The sequence below is a fragment of the Pollachius pollachius genome, assembly GCF_949987615.1.
Source record: "Pollachius pollachius genome assembly, chromosome: 13".
NCBI lineage: Eukaryota > Metazoa > Chordata > Actinopteri > Gadiformes > Gadidae > Pollachius > Pollachius pollachius.
Window position 1 is genome coordinate 19,315,009 of NC_136946.1, and position 11,114 is coordinate 19,326,122.

Below are 11,114 nucleotides of genomic sequence, written 5' to 3' on the forward strand. Positions count from 1 at the left end.
TGTTAACCGAAAATTTGAACTTCCCAAGGTAATGAAATTGAGGGTGTGTCGACTAACAAGTACTTGGGATTTAAGATCGATGTATGCATCTCTTTTAAAACTCACATACAAAATCCAGTGAAGAAGCTGAAACTAAATGTAGCCCGTGGAATTGGATACCACACAGGACACAATGACTTTCGGGGTTTCTTGTAGCATTAATTTATTTTGGAACACAACGATTTTTTGAGTCAGAGTGTTATATATTCTTTTAACATATTATTTCTACTGTGCTCAACAGTTGCACTTCAATCTACATCAGCTCGAATAATAAAGAGGAATAAAACAAATAAAAGAAAATGCCTAATAGAAAGATAGTTAAATAACAGCTTAGACTATAGTTCAGAAAATACGGCAGTGGCCTGACTTTAAACAGCAAATGCAAAATAACACTGGTTACATACACATTTCACCACTATAGACATTAACAGGCCAATCAACAATGCAAACATTAAATGACTGACTTCACACATAATATACACATTGACTTATAACACTTACATTTCAGCAAACTTGAACCCAGGCAAACCCCTCCGGACGGTTTACAAGCCCACCGCGCGGTGCCACACATCTCAATGCAAGCGGACGCCCATGTTGGCGACCGGCGCCGAAAATCCCCAGACATCGAACGCAAACACGGCCATCCACCAAAAATACTCACTGTTATCGCCACCCAAATGCTCTATACCGCAGCAACCGCCAGCATGTGTCCATAGGCCACTCCGTTAGCCCACAATGGAGACACACCTCGTCTTCTCAGCAAATACCAACACTGTCCGAACGCTAACAACCGGAAGAAAAGACCAGGATGCACCGGCCGCAGCATTATATAGTCGGACTCAATACTGCCACCCTGCGACCAGACGGCCACACTTCCCGTTGCAAACCAACCCCAACCAACCAATCCCATTCCCAAGTACTATAGTACATCCTAGATGACTGTACCACCCGGTTACATAAAGTTAGGTTTTTACTTTAGGAAAAAATCATGTTTTTCTCTTAAGGCCAGACGACGACAAGTCGAAGCAACCTTCTTGCCGGTTCTTGATTGTGGTGATCTATTATATATCTATAAATAGGTAGGCCACGGGCATCCATGACCTACTGATTAAGGAGTTCGACCGGTAACCAGAGGGTGGCACCTGAAACCCCCACCTGCTCCCCGGGCGCTGCTGCACTGCGGCTGCCCACTGCTCCGGGTGTTCTGGTGTGCCCCATGTGTTCACCGGCTCCCGGATGGGTTACAAGCAGAGAAAATACTTTCCCCTAAAAAGGGACAATAAAGGATAACTTAACTTAAATGCATCAGCTCACTGTCTACTAGGGTGTAACGGTACACGTATTTGTACCGAACCGTCACGGTACAGGCACTTCGGAGCGGTTACAGAGGTGTACCGCCGTACGTAAATGTGGCGTACATAGCTGGCAACGATCGTCGAATAGTCGAATAGTTGGAGTCACGTAGAATATCGAATAATGAATGTGACTATCGCTATTTATTACACGGCTCTTCTCAATGCTGTTGAACGCTCAGTTGACTTGCATGGGCCTTCACAACTTCCGGTGGTGAATAGCGACTCAACGATATCAGCGATATCAACACTACGAATGCTGGTAACAAAAAAATTCAAAAAAGACACCGTGTGAAGTTATATTTTTGACGTGTCTAGTTCACCGTCATGCATGCTTTGTTCAGTAAACAAATAAATAATTAAATAAATAAATAGCGATCCGTTTTCGGCGCATGTAGGTCTTAGCCCACGTTGAAATAATTTCGATGTTGAATGTTGATGGCGCAGTTGTTGAAATAAACAGATTGATTTCATACAAATCATAAAAGCCTCTCCCTGTGTCATTGTGTGTGCGTGTATCCGAGTTGCGTGCGTGCGTGGGGGGTTCTTGATTGAGCGATTTTCGAATATTATTCGAATACTTCTCAGCAAATATCGAATGGTATTTTTGCCAGAAATCCACATCCCCAGCACATGCATTTGAAAAGGCACCATCCAGGTGTTACTATCACTTTTGCTGTGGGGAAAAAAAAAACAGCTCACGACACTATTTCAACAACCCCTGTCTGGGAATTCAGAAATGCAAATGCCATAACCAAGTTTATTGGTGTTTTCATTGCTGCTGATCTACAGCCATTCTCTGTTGTTGACCAACAATCAGTTTTTAAAAATTTTCCCCTTAACTATGAACCGTACCGTGACTTAAAAACTGAGGTATGTAACGAACCGTGACTTTTGTGTACCATTACACCTCTACTGTCTACATATGTTGGACACTGTATCATGGAGCCTTGAGGTTCATTACAAACAGCTGAGCCTTAACAACGTACAGTGGTTAACTTAACCACTGTACGTTGTACTCAATAGTTAACTGGCCTTCTTTTTTTATGCGTCGACTTAGTCACTGCTGTATTTTTATCTACAAGGCGATTTTAGATAAACTCCCCTGTTATTTGTCATTGGATACGTCCCGTAAATTGGTTACGTTCTCAGGACATGGTGCTTATGAAAGAGCTTGGACAGAACAATGTAAAAAGGAGTTTACTTTCTTTGCACTGTCTTCCTGGAATAACCTGCAGAATCAGCTCATGCTTCAGGACCTAGTGACTCTCAATGTATTCAAAGGAGACATTTTATGGTGTTTTCCCAACAAGTAAACATAGTATTTGAGTTCCAGAAAACATGTTTTTGAAGCTGTTTGCTGGAAATAGCTTTTAGGGAAAAAAAATCTCGCCTACCGCTATTCCCCTCTGTTTCAGTCCCTTCAGAATGCTCTGTTTCTGGTGTCTGTAGCTTTAATGCAAATGAGCATCTGCCTATGAGCTGTCAGACTGAACCACAGCATGGAGGAGAAGGGATTGTTGTCGTTTGCGGACTCCTGGAGCTCTATCTATATAATATAATAAAATTATAATAATATATATGGGTATTTATATAATATTATATCTAATATCACAGCCCAAAGCTATGTGTGCCTCAGATGATATTATGAATCATAAAGACTGTGTCTGACGTCTCTGGTACTTAGTAAATAATCTTAATGTATTTTCACAATTGCACTTGTATTTTGTCTTGTGTTTTATGTTGTTACTGTGTACTGCTGTCCATCTTTGCCAGGTCTCTCTTGTAAAATAGATTTTAATCTCAATGAGACTAACCTGGTTAAATAAAGGATATAATAATAATAATAATAATAATAATAATAATAATAATAATCGTACTACTATATAATAGCAGGCCTGTCTGAAAGTTACTCTGAAAAGTTGGTCAGTGTGCTTGTGCCAAGCAGCCTGGAGCTAACACACACACACACAGCACGTGCGAAAGCACCCATACACCGCACGTATGCGGTGTATGGGTGCACGCACACGCTTAGGCGCACAAACACACGCTCACGCGCTGACACAGACGTTTCAAGACAAAGGCAGCGCAGGACACCGCATACACACACACCGCACACACATGCACACGCGTACGCACAGACATGCACGCGCAGACACACACTGCACACACGCGCACGCGGACGCAGACGTTGAAAGACAACGGCAAGATCGATCCCACATCCCGAAATGTCTTGCGATATCGATATCCCCCCTCCCCCTTCTGTCTGTTTTAAGGGCCACGCCGTCGACAAACTCTCCCAGGTAAGACATTCTGTCTATAGACTGTAAAAATTGCGGTAAAATAAGTGAAGACAATTTCTCATGTCGACAACGCAATGGCAGGTCGTTCATTTTATCATATAAAAAATGTTGAATTCAAACATCGTGCCGACCGGCATATCATCACACAAGCCACGTGATCTTAAAGAGACAGCGTCCCTGTAACACAGAACGAAAACATGTCAATAACACAGTATGGTGACTTATGTCTATAGAGTCCACCAAAAGACTACACTTTGCTGCTAAAATGTAATATTACTCCCCTCCCAAAATGTCTTTACAGTTTGTTGCTCAATCCTAATACTACTCTTCTCCTTGAGTCTCCCAAATGTCTTGCGATATTGATAGGAGATCTGTGCTGAACTGATTTGGTCTGCTTATCTTATCAGCGATTGGGAGCAAACACTTCAGATACATTGGCTGAGAGAAAAGAAGGGTGAAGATTAGCATACTAGAAAGATGTTGTTTTATACATGCGTTGTGATGTGCAAAAACGCGTGTATCTTACGCGCGGTTTGATGCTCAAAACAGCGTTTTTTACGCACGCTCTTGAAGGACTTCACTGCGGCGTGAAAGGCAGCGCATTTTTTGCGCATTACGGCAAAAAAGGTGTTTTTTCAAATTTGACGCGATTTCTACGCCGTAATAAAGGTGAAACGTGACTGAATGAGGTCGAATTCTGGTAGTGTTGGCTTGCCATAATAAACAGCTGATTCGCCCGGTCCTCCTCTCAAAGGAAAACCTATCAAAGGAAAACCTGAAGCAGTGGTATTTTTGGAACAGAGAAGACGGTCGGCGACCGCTTTACCAAAGTTTAGTATGATATACTGTGCTCAAAAACACCTGGCCAAAATTATTGTTAACTCAGAAAAGCAAACGATGCGATTAAGATGAAACACGGCCGTTAGAATCAGGCATTATTCACGCCTTGTTCACACTACATGCGTCCGTCGACGGATCTCATTGACTTTGCATGGGCAGTTGCGAAATGGATTGTGGGTCCGTCCGTTCTGTCGGCTCCGTGGCCTGAGTCAAAAAGTTGATAAATTTTCAACTTTTCAGGCAGCGACGGATCCGTTGGCCAAACAGACTGCGTTATGCAAATATACGCAAGGACACTGTCCAATGAAATCGCCTTTGTAATACAACCTGGAAAAACACATGGATACGTCAAAAAGCCCCATCCATCGACGGACGCATGTAGTGTGAACAAGGCGTCACACTACCTCCATCCGTCGACGGATCTCATTGACAACACCATCTTGCTTTTAAAACTCGAGATTGGCGAACACAGAGCTTGCATGTTGCTGACGGATGTCACAATCTCTGTGTTCGTCAATCTACCTATCAAGTCTTAAAAACAAGATGGCGTCGAAGGGTGAACTACTGATGGTATTGTGTGTATAAAATGTCATTTTTAATAAACAATCTGTACACTTACAAAGTTATCAATGCCCCGTTTTATATGTTAAGACCCTTATTATACTACTTAAGAAGTGTCGGGCTACTTCTAGCCTTTAAAGTGGTTTAAAGTAGCTATTTAGTTTTTTCCAAAACAAATGCCCCCATCGTTCCAGGTTTATAGCGTTTTGGTGGATTCGGTTGAAAACAACCAATTTAAGAATGTGTCGATACACGTTTTTTGCTCCCAAACGAACATCCCAACTCCTTATCATATTAAACATATCCCAGATCCATTTTACACCAGAATTGTCCTTTAAGGGGCCACATGCTACATACATGCTACATACATGCTACATACAATGTGCACACACACACACACACACCCCGACACACAAACACAGACAAACACACCGCTCCAGCTTGTTCCACGCTTTAAGCACCCAGGCTGCTAGTATGCGGCAAGCTGGGGCTCTCATGTTCCCCCCTGCGGTGTAGTCCTTGTCCACATCCCCTGCCATCCAAGTTGTCATACGGTTCATGCAGACTGGCTTTGAACAGCTGATTCCATGGATGTACTTTGCGTGTGCCGTGTTTTCCCGCCGATGTGGCGAAGCTGTATGGTTATGCTGTTGAGAGCTTAGATAAATGGACTATATTGTCATGGTCTTTCTGTTTCCTTGTCTTGTTTTGGTGTGTTTCCCTGTGTTTCCCGTTTTACTTTGGTATCTCTGTCTTGTTTCTCCCCATGTCCTGTCAAGTTTCCCTCCTGTGTGATTACTGCTCCCTCCCCTAATGTGTTTCAGCTGTTCCTCGTTGCGTGCCCTGTGTTTGGTATTTAAGCCCTTGTCTTTCCTTTGTTCCTTGTCGGATCATTGTAGTTTGTGGTGAGTTGTGTCCTGTGTTCCTGGTGTTCCCTGCTTCACCTGTGTTCTCGGTGTTCCTTGCCTTTTGCGTTAATAAATTATCCTTTACCTGAACTGTCTGCTATTGGGTCCTACCTGCCTGCCTGCCACCCGCTAATCGTGACAGAATGATCCGACCATCATTGGACCCAGCGGACACTCTTTTTGTTGGAGGCTATGTTGAGGCGTACATGCAGCGCTGTCGCTTCAAGGCCCGGGTTGGAGGGTGCGTTACGGACTATCAGAGTGGGGGTGGTGAGTTTGGAGTGCCATCCGGTTCCACATTTCTCTCCAGCCCCTGAGTTGACTCCGGTCCCCGAGCCCAGTCCGGTCGCTGAACCCTACTCCTTCCCGAGGGTGCCCCTCTTACAGATCTTCCAGACCTTCCAGAAGGGGCCCGCCCTCTACCTTGCCTTCCAGAGGGGTCCCGCCTTCTAAACCTTCCAGAAGGGGCCCGCCCTCTTCCTTGCCTTCCAGAGAGGTTCCGCCTTCTAAACCTTCCAGAAGGGGCCCGCCCTCTTCCTTGCCTTCCAGAGGGGTCCCGCCTTCTAAACCTTCCAGAAGGGGCCCGCCCTCTACCTTGCCTTCCAGAGGGGTCCCGCCTTCCAAACCTTCCAGACCTTCCAGAAGGGATCCGCCCTCTACCTCGTCTTCGTCTTCGCCGCTGCAGGCCTCTGCTTGCCCCCCAGGCCGTCCGCCTGAAGCTCCCTGCCATGCCCTGGTGCATTTTTCTGGCCGCCCGCCCGACACCCCTCTGTTCTGCCTCACTCCAGTTCTCTGGCCAGCCAGTCATCCCGTGCTCTGCCCCAGTCCATTTTTTTTGGTTCCCTCCTCCAGGCTCCCCTCCACCCACCCTATTTGGGTTTGACTTTCTTTTTTTTGCATGTCGTGGGTCGCCTGGTAGTCGACCCTTAAGGGGGGGGGGGGGGGGGGGGGGGGGGGGGGGTACTGTCATGGTCTGTCTGTTTCCTTGTCTTGGTGTGTTTCCCGTTTTACTTTGGTATCTCTGTCTTGTATCATTGTAGTTTGTGGTGAGTTGTGGCCTGTGTGTTCCCCGCGTCACCTGTGTTCTCGGTGTTCCTTGCCTTTTGCGGTAATAAATTATCCTTTACCTGAACTGTCTGCTATTGGGTCCTACCTGCCTGCCACCCGCTAACCGTGACATATATAAGTTGACTATGAACAAATGACTATGAACCATGGACTCTGAGTAGTCTAATAATGAAGTACATCAAGATGACTCAGGGCTAGGGTTCTACTTCTTTAAGCTACAGGCAGGCATCATAGGACGAATGCTGGTATTTTGATTAACAGTTACACTCGTGTTTGTGCTAGAACCTCTGACACCTCTGAACTCGTTCAATCTACTGAATTATATCGAGGTCCTCTGGCTCCCCCTAGTGGATTAAACCGGCTAGTTTGGTGATTTGTTGTTAAGGTAACGCCTAAACAAACCTTACAGAGCCGATGGTTGTGGATTAATGTGGCTCGTGCGTTAATGGATGTTATTTAGACGGCGCGTGGATATCGTCTTGTTTCAGACCACTGCACGATGTCGGAAACAATGGCAGAAGAAAAGTACAAATTTGAACAAAACTTTTCTTTTACTCCACTTTTGAACAAGACGCCTTCCTTTCTTCAGGATAAAGCTTCGTTAGAACTGCTGATGAAATGGTGACGTAATTATTAGTTATATTATATACCAATATTATGTTTACTTTACCAATGATAAGTGTGGTATTAATGTACCTTGCTAATTTCAGGTCCATGCTTGGCAGAATCTCCGTTCAATATTACAGCTTTGACCAGAGCTTCTACCCTTATAACAGCCGTAATTTTGCATTAGTAAGATTCTTTAAATTACTTTCCAATTTCAACAATAAGTTGGTATAAATGATACTTTCAAACGACATTATTTTTAGATTGGCGCTAATGTCTTTAATGTCAACTTACACATATAGATGTTCTTCAAAGATCCTCAAGTGGTTTCCAACCTGAGAAAGATGACAGCTGGAGCCTGGGTGCCTTTGGGTAATTGTCTTCAGTTTTTTTTATCAATAACCACTACACTACACTTTAGGTCCCACTTTTGTGTGGCCCATTTTCAGTAAATAATGTCTAACCGCTTGACTGATTATGTTTAATGTCAATTTTTCACCACTGATCCGTTTTAGTTTTCTGTAATATGAGTTAAACTCCCAATCCATAATCCATATCTAAGGCAGTGACTTAAGAGAAAATCTAAAGCATGTACGATTAACGTGTGTGTGTTTATCTCACTGTGTTTCTAGACAGCCCACTGCTGTGCGTGGATGTAGAGGTGGTTCCCTGCAGTAGAGTGTCCATGGACCTGTTGGACCCCATCTACTACTCCAGGCAGATCCTGAGTCCTTCTGGAAACGTGGTCAAATGTTTCCATGACCTCTACCCTGACTACGATGAGCTGCGACGGGTGAGTCCCTCCCCTCACCCATTTTTCTCTCTCTTGCTCTCTCACTGTCTCCCCCTTTCTCTTACTCCCTTATTCTTGTTTCTATTTAGCTACTGTATCCCTCTCTCCCTTTCTCTGTCTCCTTATCCCTTTCTCTCCCTCTCTCTATCCATCTCTCCCCAACTGTTCCTCTCAGTTTCTGCAAGTGGGCTTAATGCGCACTAGTATTCCAAACACACACACACACACACACACACACACACACACACACACACACACACACACACACACATACATAGGCCATTCTTACATGCTGTATGCAAACATGGCCTTGTCTTTTATATACCTCTAGTCAACCCCTTCTCTACCTTTATTGCCAACTCAACACATCCTCTATTCCTCTGGTTAAGGCACTGCAGGAAGAGGAGTCCGAGCACTATGACGTGATTGGCCGAGAGGAACGAGGGGAGTTCCTCTTCCGTATCTTCAAACACCTGTGTCTTGGAGGGGAGCTGTGTCAGTATGAAGACACTATCGCTCCCTATGCTCAACTCACCAAGCTAATCTACAAAGACCTCATCAGGTGATTGGGTAATTTCCTTCACTTCCTGTTTGGAATCGGATAAGGTGGCAGGATAGTCTAGTGGTTAGGGTGTTTGACTCAGAGCCGGAAGGTTTTGGGTTTGAACCAAGAACCTTAATAAAAAAAAGCATAATATTTATTAGGATAAAAAAGCATCTGCTAAATTACTTACAAATTGGAATAATCCCAACTTGGTTCCTATGGACCATTTGATCTATCACTGTAATTCCTTCTATGAGACCAGACCAGACAAGACAAACCCAGTCAATATCGACACTGTAGTAAAGATGTGTGTGTGTCTTCTCTCTAGTGTACAAAAGGATCCTCAGAGCATGGGGATTAGCGTGGTCTCCACTGTGCTCAAAGTCTGTGCCCAGGTAAGTGACTTGTAGTCTGTGCCAAGGTAAATGACTTGTAGTCTGTGCTAACGTAAGTGACTTGTAGTCTGTGCCAACATAAGTGACTTGTAGTCTGTGCCAACGTAAGTGACTTGTAGTCTGTGCCAACGTCAGTGACTTGTAGTCTGTGCCAACGTCAGTGACTTGGAGTCTGTGCCAACGTCAGTGACTTGTAGTCTGTGCCAACGTCAGTGACTTGTAGTCTGTGCCAACGTCAGTGACTTGTAGTCTGTGCCAACGTCAGTGACTTGGAGTCTGTGCCAACGTCAGTGACTTGGAGTCTGTGCCAACGTCAGTGACTTGGAGTCTGTGCCAACGTCAGTGACTTGTAGTCTGTGCCAATGTTAGTGACTTGTAGTCCGTGCCCAGGTAAATGACTTGTAGTCTGTGCCAACGTAAGGGATTTGAAGTCTGTGCCGTCTCAGTGACCTGTAGTCTGAGCCACCATGACTTGTAGTCTGTGCCAGCATTAGTTACTAATTTCATCCGTTGAATTGATCAGTTAGAGGATGCGGTCTCCTCTGTCTTCTAGGACAAGACTGGATCGTGTTACCCCGGCAGAGGAGACGAGGAACAAACCTTCGCCTACCTGATAGTCGACCCTTTCAAACGTCATGTGTGTTTATTCTACCACTGCTACGGGGTCGGGGGTTTTACTCTATGACGTAAGTTATACAGTTAAATGTTCAGTCACATTTACGTTGTTTGTTTCCCTTTGGTGGTTTTTGGACCATTTAACTAAATCTTTTTCAGGGTTCTTAATTTGATTGTTTTGTAAATTACATTTGGAATCAGTTCATGAGAGATGTAAGATGCAATTACATTTCTTTATAGTATGTTTGCAATCATTTTTTAATATGTATAAGTTTAGAATGTTTACAATTTAGAAATGAATAGCTGGGCAATAAGGAATTAATAAAATGTGTACAACAAACAATAAAAAATAAAAAAAGACTTATTTATAAACCATGAATGGAACAGAGCACCCTTGGTGTTCTGCGAGTACTTCGGAAACGGCACTAAGTACAGTCCGGCGACCCTAAATGCTAATGCACTCGGTTTATTACACCTCTTTGCTGTTGGGAAATAAAGAGTAGAAAACGGTTCAATCCAAAGAGCTTTAATTGAAACAAATAAGTTAATAAGTTAGTCAAGTGATTTATTTTATTCTCAGTAGGTAAGCGTAGGTTGGTTTCTCTTCTAATAGAGAGATCGAAAAGAGGTTTTCATATTCCATTAGAAAATAAAACAAGTCTGAAAGACATCTCATTTTGAACGTCGTCGATTGGAAGTGGAAGACTTTGTCTTTAGGGTTTTTTAACTTATTGCTTTGATTTGTGTTGAATGTTTCTCATTACGATAGTTCCAATACATAAGTTAGCGATGACAGGGGCTGGAATGTCGAATGGCAGCAAGTCAGTGAAAGAATGTCTATAGGATGTTATGGAGAGAGGAGGGATGGGCAGAGAGAGACCGAAAGAGACAGAGACAGAGAGAGAGAGTGAGAGGGATAGAGGGAAAAAGAGAAAGAGACACGTGCAGAAGAGTCAGAACATGCATAGCATACATGTCAATTTAGACAACGAGTGATCTCTTGCTTGGTTTCCTAGACTAGCGCCCCCTAGTGGCCTCAGAGGTAGTTTTGTGGAAGCCATTTGACCTATGTGACATGCTCATGAAGGGA

The 11,114-nt window shown here is 43.9% G+C and overlaps 1 protein-coding gene across 1 annotated transcript; it reads left to right on the forward strand.

Annotated features, from left to right (window-relative positions):
• Positions 1–7,570: 7,570 nt before the first annotated feature.
• cfap300 (cilia and flagella associated protein 300) lies at positions 7,571–10,094 on the forward strand (the record flags this gene model as incomplete). Its single annotated transcript, XM_079748970.1, has 7 exons — positions 7,571–7,692; positions 7,782–7,863; positions 7,980–8,049; positions 8,310–8,470; positions 8,860–9,032; positions 9,343–9,409; positions 9,963–10,094. 7 exons carry the CDS (start codon positions 7,571–7,573, stop codon positions 10,092–10,094), a joined length of 807 nt encoding a protein of 268 aa, XP_079605096.1.
• Between the last annotated feature and the right edge of the window lie 1,020 nt (positions 10,095–11,114).